This window comes from Epinephelus moara, chromosome 20, assembly GCF_006386435.1.
Source record: "Epinephelus moara isolate mb chromosome 20, YSFRI_EMoa_1.0, whole genome shotgun sequence".
NCBI lineage: Eukaryota > Metazoa > Chordata > Actinopteri > Perciformes > Serranidae > Epinephelus > Epinephelus moara.
This window is the reverse complement of record NC_065525.1, coordinates 38236464-38253469: the sequence shown is the minus strand read 5'-3', so window position 1 is coordinate 38253469 and position 17006 is coordinate 38236464. Positions and strand designations below refer to the sequence as shown.

At 40.3% G+C, this 17006-nt stretch overlaps 3 protein-coding genes across 5 annotated transcripts in view; 2 read left to right on the top strand and 1 right to left on the bottom strand.

Annotated features, from left to right (window-relative positions):
• Positions 1–1098: 1098 nt before the first annotated feature.
• Positions 1099–7029, top strand: snx20 (sorting nexin 20). 3 transcript variants are annotated; one of them, XR_007571826.1, is made up of 5 exons: positions 1099–1202; positions 1327–1403; positions 1946–2088; positions 2865–3862; positions 6744–7029. XR_007571826.1 is itself a non-coding variant. In XM_050073190.1 (4 exons), exons 2-4 carry the CDS (start codon positions 1340–1342, stop codon positions 3534–3536), a joined length of 879 nt encoding a protein of 292 aa, XP_049929147.1. In that variant the 5' UTR covers positions 1099–1202; positions 1327–1339; the 3' UTR covers positions 3537–6708. The 3 variants fall into 3 exon arrangements, 1 of the variants encoding a protein (XP_049929147.1); XR_007571827.1 differs by having other exon boundaries at positions 2865–3856; positions 6744–7028; XM_050073190.1 differs by lacking the exon at positions 6744–7029 and having other exon boundaries at positions 2865–6708.
• A 2792-nt stretch (positions 7030–9821) lies between these two features.
• hsd17b2 (hydroxysteroid (17-beta) dehydrogenase 2) lies at positions 9822–14930 on the top strand. The gene is made up of 5 exons (XM_050074238.1): positions 9822–10143; positions 10364–10576; positions 11476–11661; positions 13312–13449; positions 13708–14930. The coding sequence occupies exons 1-5, from the start codon at positions 9867–9869 to the stop codon at positions 14046–14048; spliced, it is 1155 nt and encodes a 384-aa protein (XP_049930195.1). The 5' UTR covers positions 9822–9866; the 3' UTR covers positions 14049–14930.
• The window catches only part of mphosph6 (M-phase phosphoprotein 6), a 3782-nt gene continuing 1552 nt past the window's right edge, over positions 14777–17006 (bottom strand). The window contains exons 3-5 of the mRNA XM_050074239.1: positions 16354–16444; positions 15946–16049; positions 14777–15133 (exon numbers count right to left, since the gene is read on the bottom strand). Of these exons, the coding sequence (XP_049930196.1) occupies positions 14998–15133; positions 15946–16049; positions 16354–16444 (331 nt within the window). The 3' untranslated portion in view covers positions 14777–14997. The remainder of the gene's footprint in view (positions 15134–15945; positions 16050–16353; positions 16445–17006) is intronic.

Below are 17006 nucleotides of genomic sequence, written 5' to 3'. Positions count from 1 at the left end.
TATGTCATATGAACATAAGAATATCAAGTACACACCTAACAACATTTTTTTAATTGCATTGAACTATAGAAATAAATTGTGGAAAGCTTAGGTTTCTCAATTACAAGAATGAAGCGAAGAGATGAATTCTGTCTCTTTTTTTTTTGGAAGGTCACTAACTACATTGTGCTTTTGCTACCACTAGATGGCGCATAAATGTTTCCACGAATGAGGACAACGGGTTACAGTTAAGCAGAATGAAGTGTAAGATGCAGAAATCCCAAAATGTAATGTCCTGGCGTGCATCAAAAACCTTTAAATACCTTAAAATGCTTCTTCTTTTGAATGCTGCCTCAAAGAAGATAAACTTTTCGCCAAAGCTCTCTGTTAAATCATCACACTATCCCTGATTTTTTTAATTGAACCTTTAATCGCAATGCAATGTGTAAATAAAATCAAATGATGTGTTTTGTTTCAAAAATGTTTGGATTGTTTTGTAACTGTAATTTGTAACTGTGTTTGCTACATTTTGTTGTTGTTGTGTGACGTTAGTGTGTGTTTTCATTCATTTGTTAAGTGTCACTGTAACATTTTGCATTGGTCAATCCATCACAGTGAACCTTTATTATTGTCAAATGCGCATCTTCAGCACATATAAAGACTGAAATGTCACCGGGTATGAAAATAAACTGAGAAGAAACATCTTCGAATGTGTCTCCACCCAAAGAGCAGAGAGGAACTGCGGCTGAAGGAAACATGCCTGTTAACACATGATGTAATGTGGGAGGAAGAAGTTTGTTGTCAGGTTCCTGCAGAGAGACACAGGGTGACACTTCTGAATCGGTCAAGTTAATTACTCATTAAAAATGATTATATTTTCTCTCAGATTAATTGTGGTGATGATCTGAACTCTTTCACATAGAGGTAAATACCATGTGGCTGGTACCACTGGGGCCATAAGACAAACACTGAGCTACATGTTTGATCAGTGTGTAGCTTTATGTGCATGTTTTAATGCTAACCAGACACTCACAGTCCACCACCACACTTCTCTTTAGTTTCACTTCCTCTTCACCTTTTCTGTTTTTCACTCTTGCTGGTATGAATTTATCCACTGAGGAACTTCCTCCTCTCTCTGCACGTCTCTCAGCACAAGCACACCCTTTATACTGTATGTCTGTGTGTTCTTAGGACAAACTCTTGCTGAACTGCGGGAAGAGAGGGTGAGTTTATTTATCTGTCTGTGTGATCATTGAGTCACATTTCTTTTAATCAGATCTGTTGGGATGTTTGAGACAGTTTTATTAATGGTGACTGTCTCTCGATGTTTTGCATGTTATTAATCAGCTGTTTGGGTGTGATGGCAGAGCCACAGAGGGGCACTGGAAACCGGACTGAGACACACATAAGGACTCTGTCTTCAGGTTCTGACTCACCGTCTTATTCTGATATAGACTGTACTTTTTACACAATCATTAAAATATATATACATACTTTCAGTTTAATAATTACTTCATCTGTGTTTTTATACCATGTGTCCAGACGTGTGAGTGGTATCAGTATGAGCATCTGACTCTCAGAGAGGAAGAGAAAAAGAGGATTTACCAAAATGTGGAATTTTTAGATCACAGAGAACTTTACTGCTCTTGACCTTTATTGTTTCTGCTGTAAATATTTGGGTGTGATGTCTTAGTTATCCCCAGGATTAGATAATATTCACCAAACTGATAAACGGACCAAATAAATGGACGTGTTTAATGGTGTTACAGGGTAACACCATTAAACACGTCCATTTATTACACCATTTATTACACCATTTATTACACCATTGGTGTTCATTTAAAACTACAAGCTATTTATTGAAGAAAACTTTATAAATGTATGTAAGCTAGAGTCTAAACATTGTGTGTGTGTGTGTGTGTGTGTGTGTGTGTGTGTGTGTGTGTGTGTGTGTGTGTTTGTGTAGATGAACCCCCCAGTTGTTCCAGTTTGACCACTAAGGAGCTGCAGCAGAACTTGAGGGAAGTGAAGAAGAGAGAGCGACCCGTCAGGCTGCTGTTTGAAATCCCATCGACTCGTATTATTCATCATGTTCTGTCCAAATATGTGGTGAGACACTGAAACACACACCCACACCCACACACACCCACACACACACACACACACACACACAAAAAAGTGGTAAAGAAAGTGGTAGCTTAGTTTAGCATTATGACTGGAAACTAGGGTGCAACAGCTATCTCAGCATAATGACTGGAAACTAGGGGAAACAGCTAGTTTGGCATAATGACTGGAAACTAGGGGAAACAGCTAGTTTGGCATAATGACTGGAAGCAATAAATAACAGCTAGCTTACCATAAACACTGGAAAGAGGGTGAAACAGGTAGCTTAGCTTAGCATAAAGACTGGAAACTGGAGGAAACAGCTAGTGAAGCTTATCATAAAGACTGGAAACCAAGAAAAACGGCTAGCCCAACTCATCATAAAGACTGGAAACCGAGGGAAGCAGCTAGCTTAGCTTATAATAAAGACTTGAAACCAAGGGAAACAGCTAGCTTAGTATTAAGACTGGAAACAGTGGAACTACTACTAGTTCCTCTAAAGCTCACTGATCAACATAGCCTACTGTATCTCTTTTTGTTTCATCTGCATAAAAAAACTAAAAGCAGAAACAAGATGTGGTTTTGTGCAATTAACTTCTGCAATTGTTGCAACCACCAAATATTTATTTTAATCTTACGGTAGTTTTGTCTCATATATATTAATGTGATTTTAAAGTCTTGTTCAGTCTTTCAAGAATGTCTGGACGTGATACAGTTTCCAGATACACATCACTGACTCCTTGCTCTAACGTTTTGTTTTAATGCTTCCTGTTCGTCTTCAGGTGTATGAGATCGTGGTGATGCGCTCTGGCAGCTTCGATTCCCACCGTGTGCCTGTGGAGCGCCGTTACAGCGACTTTTCCCGCTTCCACCACAAACTGCTGGAGGAGTTTGAGGAGGAGCTGGAGGATGTAGTTCTCCCCCGAAAACACCTGAGCGGGAACTTCAGCCCTGAAATAATCTCAGAGCGTCGCCTTGGCCTCCAGGACTACCTGGCTAAACTTTACAGTGTTCGCTGCGTTCGGCATTCTCCTCATTTCGCCAAGTTCTTCACTGAGCAGGAGCAGAAACGAGCACACGATCTGTTGCGAGCGGGACAGTTTAAGCCTGCTGTGGAGCAGCTGCAGAATGTGTTAGAGGTGGAGGAGAAGTTGTTACCTTGGCAGAACCCCACCCTGATTGTACCCACCCTCTCCGCCCTCGCAGTCTGTTACCGGGACCTGGAGGAACCAGAAAAGGCCTCTGCTGCTGCTCAGAGAGCCTTGCCTCCAGTGAGACGCTACGGACTTAAAAACTACAGAGCTGCAGTGCTGGATCTGCTGGTGGATCTGGGTTATCAGCTGGGACGTCCTGTCGCTCAGTTACAGGAGGAGCTGACTGTCCTAAGGGACGCTGAGAGGGGTGAGGTGTCCCCTCGCTCTCTGAAAGAGTTAGTGGTCCAACAGTTCCCCTGAGTCTCTGAAAGAGTTAGTAGTCCACTTGTTTCAGAGTCTCTGAAGAAGTTAGTGGTCCACCAGTTCCCAAGGCTTTGAAAGGGTTAGTGGTCCATCAGTTCCCTGGAGTCTTTGGAGGAGTTCATGGTCCATGAGTTGACCAGAGGACGATCCAGGTGATTGGGACAAACCAAACCAACAAACTCTGGAGCTGAGCTGAATCAGTGATCCATAACTTGCTCGTCTTTTGTCAGTAAATCTTTCTCGGTCAGATTCAGAGTTCTGCAGGAAATCAGGACGTTTGGTAGAAAATGACTGAGACATCAAACCACAGCTGAGCTGTAAGTGTAAGTGAGAGTTGCATGATCTGTCCTTCATACTATAAATAATTTATTTCAGTGTGTGCAAACTGTCACTACTATCTGCAGTGAACAAAGTGAATGTGCATCACCATGTCTGCAGAGGAACTAATGTGTGTTGGCCAATCTGTGCAGAGGATGCAGTGATTTCAACAAAACAAAAACTGGAACTCCCCGAAAAAGTTACCCAACCTGCTTCACTTTGTGTGTGTGTGCGCTTTTTTTTTTTTTTTTACAAGAGAACAAAGGCAAACCTCTCAGGGTGCTTTAAAACCTGCCCTGTTTGATTCGGTTCAATCGAACTCAGGTTAATTCGCCCCCTAAGTAGTCTGTTTCGGGCAGGTGTGAACACAGCAATCGCACTGGGGTGTGCACCAAAACAACCGAACCAAGACCTTCTTGAAGAGGTGGTCTCAGTCCGGTTATAAATGAACTCTGGTGCGGTTCATTTGTGGTGAGGATGTGTTCCGACCTGGATGTGAAGCAACTGCAGTCACATGACACATTGTTTGGGTTAAACATGAGCATGTTACAGTCCTGGAGGATTATTAATGTGCACCTCCTCCTGTACTGCCTTAATATGCACATTCAGCACATCCAATGCATCAAAACATTGTTTTCTAGTTGGAGCCGCGCCTCGTTTTCAAACTGTATGGTTTGACTAAAATGAACAATGACAGCAATATAGTCCACGATGAGCAGCGCTAAAATCAACCTGCGTAGTTGTCCCTCCATTGTGACATTAGAAAGTGTCACATTTATCTTGCCAGTGTACTCTTCTTCAACGTTTGCTTTACTTCCTGGATTTTTCCCACATGGAAATTCTGACCAATCAAGAGCAGCTTTCTCACACAAGGCATTTGATCTGGTCCGCTTGAAAATGCTGTCGTGAGAACATGAATCAACTCTAGGCAATTATGCAACTGTGGAACAAAACTAGTCCCTGATTCAGACCAAAGCAAGACAAATCTAGGTCTGAAAACACCCAGTGTAACCCATCCCCGTAACCCTGTCAGTGTAATATTGATTAATGATACACTGTGAACTCTGAGTAAGAGTTTGGGTTTTAACATGAAGAATAAATTGAATGCACTGAGGAAACATTTGGTCCAAAGAGATTCTGATGAATGAGGCTGAATGTTCTTCATTCTCAGCTCAAACTGAAACAGCAGTTGAGTCTGTTCTGGAGCTCTCTAACAGATCACATGTTCTTCCTCAAGCTGAGAGCTTTTAAACCAACAGGGAAGAGAAGTCATTACAGTGCTCAGAAAATTGTAAATGTGAACAGCTCCATCTGCTGAGGAAGATCATGTGATACATATGAAAGCTCCAGTTATACACATACAGTGAAAACTGACACTCTTGTGTCTTTGCTTTTTGTGGCACTAATTTTGGTTTCTGAGTTTTCAAAAGTTCAGATTCACTTTGTTATTCTGTTGTTTCTGTATAAATCTTTTGTTTTGCTGAATTGAAATGATTAACCCATGAATATCATAACATCCTGAGACCTGAACTTTTGTTTGGTATGTATTTTTAATTTCTCCCCACTATTTGGGATCAGTAGGACCTGATAAGTATAAAAACTAAACATTGTTAACGACAATAAAGTCCCAATGTCCTCAAACAAGCTGATGATAAATTCCCAACATCTTCAAACAAGTATGTCCTAATTAACAGCGTCTTAGCTTGTTATTGTTGCTAAAACTGGTAAAATGTGTTGGTATATCAAACTGCAAACTTAATTAATCATATATAAACAAGTTTCAATTGTAAAAATGTGATCAGGTTTTGTACCTTGTCCAATTTTGTGTCGGGATCTGCTGCAGACTGACTTGGCAGAGATGGCTGCCATCTTGTTTTTACATGGATTAGTGTATTGTGCTCTTACTACCACTAGATGGCACAAAAAAGTGTCCATGAACGAGGACAACAGGTCTAAATTAAGTAGATTAACTATAAAGTGCAGTAAATCCTAAATGGACGTCCTCATGTGAAGACACAGGGTCTCAGGTGGATAAATATAATGTGTATTGCTGATACAGAGTATAACAGCACAGGGACTTTTAACTATGAATGTTTCACTCTGCTTTACAGGTGTTCTAAACTGTTAATTTCATTAAACGTTGATTATCCTGCATTAAGAGTCATCGCAACAAATTTTGCACCGCAAACATCCAGATTTCCACAAATAACGTTTGAGTTAAATAAAAATACTAAATGGTCGTCAGAAGAGGATTAAGGGATGGAAAGAAACCTGGATACTTCAGTGCAAACCTCCATCTGTGCTCATATGACAACAGCTGATATCATAATGTACTTTTTGTTCAGCTGTTAACTCATTTGAATCACACAAAGGTGACTGTCAACACTCTTTTTTCACTGGTTGCACAATAAATGGAAACTTACAGATAAAACATGACACAAAGCAGCTGGTCTGTGGTAACATGTAGACCCACACAAAGCAAGCGTGCAGGAATGTTAATGTGTTGCTTTGCGACAGTCCAGTCAAAGAGGCGATAAATGATCAAATAAACAAACAAATCTTCATCCGTTGTGGCTCATTCTTTTTAACTTGTAAATGCTTGTAGAACTGTTGAAAAGAAGCAATGTCACACTTGAGGTCGTGCTGTTGTCCTGAAAATCAGCTGTTATTAATGAAGTTAATTTGTTAACGTGTGTTTGGGAGCAGGGCCACGCCTCCACCATACTTCTGATTACGTGCCAAGCCTGCCTATACCTGGTCAACCTGCTCTGTTTGTCTCAGATTTGTAGACCAACCCTCTGTTTCCCTTCCTTTAATCCATCATTCCTTCATCCCCTCATCTCTTCTTATTCATCTGATGCATACCTCTCCCATGTCTTACTCTAGGTACCGTCTTGGGGCCTGTAATCACCTCAGGCGGAAATACACCTGAGACGAAACCCCCACACTGAGTCTCCCTCAAACCGATCTCCAGTACATCCTCCCAGATCAACCTAACAGAAGACACCCCTCTTCCACCTTCACCCCCCACATCCATTCACCAGTCCTCAACAACTACAATTAAACATTTAAACGACATATTGTTGTGACGTGGTCCTTGCTAGTGAATCTTCGATACTGCAGCATATCAAAGTTAACTTCCTAATAGAGAATGTAAAGTTGACGTCACACCATGTACATTTTTTTGGATGAGGGTGCCATCTTGTGAGGCATGCACTGTGTTATCACAGACTGCAAAAATAATGGACGTAGCTACCATAACATCACCCATTGGTTTGTGGACTCCCATTTTGAAGCCATCTTGGTTTTCAGGAGCCAGAAATGACCATATTTGGGTGAAAGGGTGGATCTGACTGAGAAGCTAAGGACACTATCATCAGACAGCCTGTCACTCAAATCAGCCCTGTCATTAATTATGCATAACTTTAAGCCTCAATAAAATGCAAACAGGTGAGATAAAAAAATTCACCTATGCACAGTTGTCATGAATGTTTTTTGTACCAGGCTGTAAACATGTTTATTTCTGCTATAAATGTGGGTATTTGAACATGAGGGTCTATGGGGACTGACTCACTCTTGGAGCCAACCTCAAGTGGCCATTAGAGGAACTGCAGTTTTTGGCACTCCAGTACTGACTTCATTTTTCAGCCCCTGAAGCTGCTGCTTGTGTGTTACCTGTGCCTGCTACAGTGGTAAAACAACCTTATATGGACAAACTAATCACAATTAACAACACGGATCCAAGCTAGGCTGATACACTTCCTCCACTCACATACCTGCACACTGCAAACTATCTCGTTTTTGGACTGAGTCCATACACTTTGGTGACCGAGATAGCAGGGCACTGACCTAACAAGATGGTGCGCCCATCCCACACAGTGTGACTTCACATTCTCTGCACTGTGAACACAACAATACAACATCAGTAAAATACAAAGAGGTGTGACAGACAGACAGATTGTGGGTCATTTACAAGCTGTAAACTGGAGACACAACATGATACCAAATATACAGTGCGATTTCAACACATGATGGACAGCTGGAGAACAGACTACAGGTCAATGGAACAATAGGTTCATGCACTTCATTACACACAACAGCAAGTAAACGCATCATCGTTTAATCAACTTCAGTACGTGAAAAGCATCGCTGTTCAAATGCAACAAACTACAACTTTTAGAACAAAACTTAAAACTCACCTTTTCAAACATTAACCACATTTTAATCTCAGTTCCAGTTGAAGTGGGCTGCAGAGGCTTCGTAAGCGAGTTTTGGTGTTGCACAACCCAGAAAGAGAGGTCACTGGTCCAATATTATTCCCATTATTATTATTGTATATGCTGCCACTTGGTGACATCATTAGAGAACACAGTGTTCTCTGTTTTCCTAGTTATGCTGATGACACACAACTGTACATCTCTGCTGAACCAAACGATGCCGCAGCCATAAACTCCATCACTACCTGCCTCTTGACAATAAATAAATGGATGAAGACAAAACTGAAATCCTGCTTGTCGGCCCAAAAACAAAAATAGAAATGCTAATTAATAATCTGGGTAATTTACCTTCCTGGATTGAATCTGAAGTTACAAGTCTTGGCGTGATCCTTGATTCAGATCTAAGCTAAGCCAGTCCCACATTAACAAGGTGACGAAAACATAATTTTTCCACCTCAGAAACATCGCTAAGATACGACCATTTGTAACTGAAAAAGATCCAGAGAAACTGATTCATGCCTTTATTTCAATTTGCCTAGACTACTGTAACACACACTTTACTGGCCTAAAAACACCACCGAGCGACTTCACCTCATTCAAAACTCTGCAGCTCGGCTATTAACCAGAACCAAGAGTAGAGAGCACATCAAGCCAGCCTGAGCTGCTCTGCACTGACTTCCTGTCACTTCCTGTTGTTAGAATTGATTTTAAGCTCCTTCTCCTTGTATACAAAGCCCTACATGGGCTGGGACTGAGCTACATTGCTAACTCCTTGTTAACTATTTGCCTCCAACAACACTGCAGTCATCTGCTACTAGTTTATTGGAGGTTCCCAGAAACAGCCGGAAGAAGATCAAGGATGCAGACTTTGTCAGTTAAGCCCCAAAGCTATGAAATACACCACCTATAGATATCAGGGAAGCTAGGTCACCAAATATTTTTAAAAGAAAGCTAAAAATGTATCTTTTCACTTTAGTCTTCACTGTTTCTTACTTTTCTATCTATCCAACCCTTTGGCTCCCACTCGGACCCCCAGACAGCACCATTACTCCCACTCATAGTCTCAAATATGTGCATCAAGGATTGTAACATCTAGTCCTAAACTGAACTTCACCTTAGCTCCATTTATTTCTTAGCCTTAACTTTTATTACTTTTAATATCTGACTTGTTTTCAATGTTCCTGTTTCTTGCATCAGTCTTTGTTTTGCAGCTCTGAAGTTGTATTATTATTATTATTGAATTAAAATACTCAATTAAAATACCTCAAAACTGCACTATAGTACACTCGTGGGATTACTGTGCTCAGTTACTGTCCGCCCTGAGGATCTCCAGCTGTAATAAAGGTTTGATGTGTATGTAGGGTCAAAGAACAGAGGGTGTGATGAGCTGCATGGACTGTTAATGTGATTTGTCACATTGGGTTACACAACTACAACTGACTTTATGTGAAAGATGTTCTCACTGCAGAGAAGTAAAATCAGGAAGAAAAAATGCTGACGTCTACAGACAAAGACTGGTCTGTGATCTGCACTAGTGTGTATGATCCATATCAGTGTGTTGTTCAGAGGTGGATCTGACTGTATCAGATGTCCCAGTGACTCCCAACTGTGTGCGGCTGCAGAAAAGGAACAGGTTTCAGAAAAATCAGCTGTTGGCAGGAGCACAACATACCTGTGTGTAGGTGGCACAGAGAGAGGGCAGGACTGAAGGTGTAAAGACTTTGAGATTGCTCCTCGCACCAGACACACAGGTGAAACAGCTGAGAGAGAAACACGATCAGACAGGCGGAGGATGGACATCACTTCCTGTTTCTGTGCTGTAGCTGCAGCTGTGTACTTCTTCACTGTGCTGTGGAGGTTTAAAGAGGACTGTGGAGCCGGAAACCGGCCAGGTATTGTCGGGGCCCTCCTCTGGGCCCTCGGTGCCCTTGGTGGGGCCGCTCTGTTTTTCACTGTTCCTCCAGGTGTCTGTGGGTCTGTCCTCCTCGGCTGCAGCTTGATCCTGATCTGTGGGACTGACAGGAGAGGGGAGCTGCTGCCAGGACACGGCAGAGCAGTGCTGATCACAGGTGAGACACACCTGTCACTCCAACACAAACAGAGTCATAATGGTCATGTTATGATGCATTAATGTGTTCATCATGCAGCTGGTAAAGGTGGAGGTCACTTTAATAACTTCATATAGTGCCGGGTAGTTTGTGAATTTCCAACATGACGATCAAAAGTTAGAATAATTTATAATAGTTTGATTCTGTTGCTGAGCACACTTTATATCTTTTCCTCTGAAAGGCTGTGACTCAGGTTTTGGTCACGCCCTGGCCAACCGGCTCAGTGAGGGCGGAGTGATGGTGTTTGCTGGCGTGCTGGATGTGAATGGAGCTGGAGCTCAGCAGCTGAGAGAATGCGGGCGTGAAAACCTGCAGGTCCTGCAGCTCGATGTTACTGACAGCTCCCAGATAGAGACGGCACACAGGTACATCTGTGCTCAGGTGGCTGACACAGGTGAGAATGAACACACACACACCTGACAGCTGCTGCTGGTAAACACACTGGTACAGTCTGTGGACTGGACTGAGGTTTAGTGAAATGTACAGCAGTGCTGGTCAACATGGAAACAATCAGATATTTATCAATATCGCTATTGTAACAATATTGTAGGGTTGACGAATGGTGCTTTGACTAAATATTTACACAATGAGATTTTTTTGATAAATCATTATCAGTGTGGACACAGTGACTCAGGTAAAAAATTACAGCACTTTTCTGTAATGCAGCCTTTAAAACCAGGGGAAAACAACACCTACCATATTACCATATTCAAAATCTGAGAAATCAAAAATCACCATAAATATATTTTTGAGTGTCTGAGAGCTGATCTGTTGATTGTAAATCAAAGATTGTGGTGCTTATTTATGTAGGAATATATATTTTTTTAATTTTAAGAATCTTTTACGAATTGTTATTTATACATTTTTTCATTTATTTATCTAATTTTATTTTCTAATTTATTTTTTCTATATTATTATTTTATTTACATATTGTGTTTATTTTTTATCTTTTTATTTATTTATTTTTATCCTCTTGTGTATGTACATATATTTGATTTATTAACACTGTGACACTGTTTATGCTAGAAAAAAAAAAGCCAAAAAAAGTTCAACAAAAAATATTAATTAACATTTAAAACTTTTATGTGAAGAAACTAAAAATAATTTTGCTTTAAATGCATATGCAGATATTTGGACGCATATGCAGATATTTGGAGAGATTCATTCTCACTTTGACTTTGATTAACAAAAAAAATCCTAAATGTAAAACAACAAAACATTAAGTTATTATGAATTAATTCACCAGAAGTCTTTTGTTTCATGTCTTGTGTTTCATGTCTCATTTCCTTGCAGGTCTGTGGGGTTTGGTGAATAACGCAGGAGTCCTCTACTGTCCTGTGGACGTGGAGCTCACCCCGTTCAAAGCGTACAGACACTGTGTGGACGTGAACTTCCTGTCTGCTGTGAAGATGTCTCAGGTGTTCCTCCCTCTGCTGAGGAGGTCCAGAGGACGCATCGTCAATGTGTCCAGTGTGGCAGGTACGTCCCAGTACTTGTTTATTTAATCCTGTGGTCTGAGACAGTCCAAAAATATCAGTTAACATGACTCCCAAATCCAAAAACTATAGAGCTAAAACTCAAACTCAAAATTTTCTAGACCACGGAAAATGATAAAACCCTTCCAAAGCTGCAGGTCAGCAGAGCGAGTACTGATAATACTTTCAGTAAACTTTGTTTGGAAAATTTACTTAAGCAACATTTTGAATGCTTTTGATCAGCTTTTGAAGGTGTATTCACGGCATATTAATGGCACATCTCACAGGTGCAATTTTTATGGATTTGACTAAAACTTTTGATGACGTTGATCGTTATTTGCTTTCAGTTAAACTTCATGCTATCAGCCTCTCTAAAAGGGCAGTTCTTTGATTCAACTCATACCTTAATAACAGAAATAATTGTGTTGTCCTGCATCAGAATAAATCTGATTTGTTGATTCAGCAAAGAGGTGTGCCCCAGGGCTCAACATTGGGACCACTTCTCTTTTTATATAAACAACCTACCAGGGGCGTAAATATGGTCAGGGCAGGCAGTGCGGTTGCACTGGGGCCCATGGGGTGGGAGGTGGGGGCCCTTGTGAATTATTCAGACTGCCACTTCAGAAAAACATCGGTGCTCAAAGAAGAACTCACATTGAAATAAAACTGGTGCCATTTGCTATGGGCTATATGCCCTCAAAAAAAGCAAACTGACTTCGGGGGGTGTATTTATAGTGTAATAATGGTGCATTAATGATGTGCTAACAATATATAAATGGCATATTAATGGCGTCTACATGGCATATTGATGACATATTGATGGCGTTGAAATGGCACCTTGATGGCATATTTACAGTATTAATAGTGTAATAATGGTGCATTAATGGTGTGTTAACAGATTATACATTGCATATTGATGGCATATTAATGGAATATTGATGATGTATTGATGGCATATTAACGGTGTAATAATGATGCATTAATGATGTGTTAATAGTGTATTAATAGCATATTGGTGGCATACTAATGAAATATACATGGCATATTGATGGCATACTGATGATGTATTAATGGTGTTTAAATGGCATCTTGATGGCATATTAATGGTGCATTAATAGTGTAGTGGCATATTAATGGTGTATATATGGCATATTGATGATGTATTAATTGCGTTTAAATGACATTTCAATGGCATAATAAAGGTGTATTAATAGTGTAATAATGGTGCATTAATGATGTACCGTTATCATGCCATCAAGATGTAATTTAAACGCTATCAATATGCCATTAATATGCCATGTGTACGCCATTAATATTCCATAAATACAGTTAACCATTAATATACTGTTAGTACATTCGTATTCTGAATCTGAATCTGAATGTACTAACAGTATATTAATGGTTAACTGTATTTATGGCATATTAATGGCATATTGATAGCGTTTAAATTACATCTTGATGGCATGATAACGGTGTATTAATAGTGCGATAACAGTGCATTAATGATGTGTTAACAGTGTATTAATGGCATATTGGTGACATATTAATGGCATGTAAACGGCATATAGACTGATGGTGTATTAACACAGTAATAACAGGTTAATCATGGTGCATTAATGATGTGTTAATAGTTTATTAATGGTTTGTCCTGCAGGTGAGGTGCCAATGCCGATGTTGGCTGCTTACGGAGCCTCAAAGGCAGCAATGAGCAATTTCTCCCATGTGATGAGAATGGAGTTGTCTGAGTGGGGAGTCAAAGTGGCTTTAATTCAACCTACAGGATTCAGAACAAGTAGGTCTGATCTGAACGGTTTCCTGATGATCACATTCAGATTTTAAATGTGTTCATTTGTGATTTAAGAGACACATTGTATTGGATATTAATGTATTAAATGTTCATTATAAATAAACGTATTACTATTTTTAGGGAAAAATTAAACTGCCATTAACCTCACCCTGTTTCTCCCACACTGTTATCATCTTGAATTACTTTGTGATGTCTCTCGTACAGCTGTGTAGTTTGCTGATAAATCTTAATTCTTCTTGTCAGAAATCTTTGGGAACAGCGACGCCGTCTCTCGCTACACAGACGAGATCCTCTCATCTGTTTCTTCTGAAGTCAGAGAGGATTATGGGGAGGTGTACATCTCGTCTCTCCCCAGCAGTCTGTCCAAAATGTCCAGTCAGTGTCTAGCGGACCTGTCTCCCGTGGTGGAGGACATGCGTCACGCTCTGCTGTCAGTCCATCCCAAAACCATGTACAGGCCCGGACAGATGGCATGGTTTCTCCCATTCCTCCAGCGCTGCTGCTCCACCACTGTGTCCGACCCCATCATCACGAAGATCGCTAAACTCACTGACTGTAAACCGGTGGCGCTCAACAGGAGCTGAGGCTCATGGGAAAAACATTATCTGCAGCTGGTGGCTTCAGCTTCACTAGGATGCAAAAATCAACTTCAGAGATGTGAAACTTTCCTTAAAAGACACATTATTTTTTGGGTGACAGAGGTCAGAGAGGAGACTGTCAATAAAACTAAAAAAAAAAACCATCTTAAACATCTAATGCCTGGTTCATGCTACACGACATTTTTTGTTCATTGTGACAGCCACTATGTTAGATTAGGCGATTGTTTCTGTGCTAATGGCAGTACTCACCAGGTTGCTTCAGTGCCTCTGCTGTTCCATACCATCATTTTTCCCTTTTTACTCTGTTGCAGTAACGTCCCTACACGAAATATCTAAAAATCGCTGTGTTTCTCTTGGTCAAAGTGACTGGCTGTGATGCGAGAAGTCGTGAATGACAAAAAGAAAATCAAATATGCTAGACTTTCTGTTAGAATGTCTTATGCTGTCCCAGATGCAGCATTGGTTGCCGTCTACTATGACACACTACACGAGATGAAATGATGGATTATCGCGTACCACACTCATTGTTGTTCATGATCCAAGCCGACACCATACGACAGTGTCACGATATAATGGGGCTGATATCGTGTAGTGTGAACCAGGCATAACTCTCAGCCAGAGATAGAAGAAGTGTCTTTCCCAAAACGCTGAACTCCTCCTTTAAGGGCCATTTAAAGAAACCACAGATATATACATGACACAAGACGCACAAACACACTGAGCGATGCATTTAATGCAGGTCTCATCACGCAGCACAGACTGTAAAAACACTGTGTTCACACCTCTGACAGCCTCTCAAAGACACATCTTTTCTTTAAAAAACAGGATGTATAACATCCAATCAGCCTTAAAACACTGAACATTCTGTAATAATAATAAAAAAAAAAGTTCTGTTTTGAGTCCTTTACATAAAAAAGTCCGTCACATGTTGGTGTCAGTCCTGAGGTTTCAGAAAGGCTCTCTTTGTGCTGGTTTCTACAACGTTTTGGTTTACGTCGTCCTCTTCTATCGTTGCTCTCTCACGCTTCTTTGCAAACTTCTTCTTCATGCTTTCGACTAAACTTTCGTACCTGAAGAAAGAGAAGAAACATAAGGTTAAGAAATTCAAAATTAAAGTTACACACGAAGCACAGCAGCTCAGCTTGTTAAAATAAGTATATTCTTTATGACATAGGTCTTCAACAGGGGGTCTGCAACCCCTCAGGGGTCCTCAGGGTTACTGCAGGGGTCCTCCAAATTATTGTTTGATACTTTTTTGAAATTGTTTAAAAATTTTAATTTGCCTGAAAATACACAGTGACATGAATGCAACATATTATTAACAAAGACACATTAGACTACTTGTAAAATAAAACAAAACAAAATGAAAAAAAATAAAAAAAATAAAAAAAAAAATTGTTTGTTTTTACCATAAATCAACAGCAGGTACAAACATATACATGTGTGCAAGTTATCATGACAAGACACAAACAGGAAATATAAAACTTAAAGGTCCAGTGTGTAGGATTTAGGGGGGTATATTGGCAGCATGGTGGTGCAGTAGTTTGCATTTTTATTTTTTTTTAACTGCTTTATTCTGTGTTTTTACTGGTTTAAATCACCTGGTCCGTTTGTTTAGGAGAGGAAGAGACCTCTATGGATAATTCAGCTCCCAGTAAAAACCTCCTGAACAATGAACACTGAAGGAACTCTAACCAGGAGAAGTTTCAGCTGGTTGAAATTTTCAATCCTCACCGCTGGAGGCCACTAAATCCCCCTAAATCTTACACTGCCTTTAATTAAACTGCCAATCCGAAAACAAAGTCAAACACCTCAAATTAAATAAAATCTCTCTGCTTACATTTAAAAGCACAACAACAAACAATTGTTCCTGTGTTTGTACCTGAGAGCCATTTCCTCATCTGTGACATCCGTCTGCATCCGGCTGATGTCTTCTTCTTCCTGTTTCTCCTCTTCATCTTTTGGATTCATCAGAGCCATCAGTTTCTGTCACGAACGCAAAACAATCAACATCGTGAACGGCTCCACATTTTAAATCAAACATGGTCGCATTTATAGTTTAGGTTTTCATCCTAAATGTTTATTGTTTAATTTGCAGCTTCTTTGGGAAAAGTTTGTCTTTTCACAAAAACATCAAAATGTTTCTGATATTCTGGAGATAAATTTATGTTTTTATACCCGACAACACCAAAACATTCTGATGTCCCTGAAAGCAACAGTTTGCAGAGAAACACCAGTGAGAAGACTGGAGGGAGCAGAGGATGTGACAGATTAAAAAATGACAACAGACCTCGACTTCTGGATTAAAACCCTTGAAGGAGATGCGACCGTACTTCAGGTCTTCACAGGGAACAAAACTCTTCTCCTCTATGATCAGACTCCTGAGAGAGGAAAGAGACAACAGATTAGAAAGATCCAACACAACACAGCAGCACCTCTAAAGTTATCATAACGTTAACTCCTCTGAAACTTCATGACAGGTGGGTTTGTTTATATCAGACTGCATTAGTTTTAATTTGATTATTAAATATCAACAACCTCATAGACTGAGAGCAAAGTGTAAAATATCCCTCTCATACCCACTCACACTGGTATAAATGCACATGCTTAAAGGGCCACTGTGTAAAATGGGTTGAAAACAGTGACATCAGTGGTCAAATTCTAGATTGCAGGGCTCACTCACTGACCCCTCCCGTCGGGTAAATGACAGTGGCCTCGTAGGGACAAAAAGCCTTGCGCAGACACGAGTTTTTCAGGAGTAGGTCTATCTAGAGACAAGGTGAATGTTTATTTAGAAATCTAAACCATGTTACGATATTGTAATGAATACCTCACGAGCAGGAGACCAGAGTAGCGTTCGGGAAAAAAGCCCGTTTATTTGACCACTCCAAAAACTCCGGTAACACTCCAGGGGGTAAAAGACTCCGTCCCAAACTCTGACTC

What these genes read in the sequence shown, in the direction of transcription:
- snx20 (XM_050073190.1), top strand. Translation starts at nt 1,340, where the DNA reads ATGGCAGAGCCACAGAGGGGCACTGGAAACCGGACTGAGACACACATA. An exon ending in CATAAGGACTCTGTCTTCAG is followed by an intron (nt 1,404 to 1,945) that starts GTTCTGACTCAC and finishes GTGTTTGTGTAG; the next exon opens with ATGAACCCCCCAGTTGTTCC. An exon ending in ATGTTCTGTCCAAATATGTG is followed by an intron (nt 2,089 to 2,864) that starts GTGAGACACTGA and finishes GTTCGTCTTCAG; the next exon opens with GTGTATGAGATCGTGGTGAT.
- hsd17b2 (XM_050074238.1), top strand. Translation starts at nt 9,867, where the DNA reads ATGGACATCACTTCCTGTTTCTGTGCTGTAGCTGCAGCTGTGTACTTC. An exon ending in CAGAGCAGTGCTGATCACAG is followed by an intron (nt 10,144 to 10,363) that starts GTGAGACACACC and finishes TTCCTCTGAAAG; the next exon opens with GCTGTGACTCAGGTTTTGGT. An exon ending in CAATGTGTCCAGTGTGGCAG is followed by an intron (nt 11,662 to 13,311) that starts GTACGTCCCAGT and finishes TTTGTCCTGCAG; the next exon opens with GTGAGGTGCCAATGCCGATG.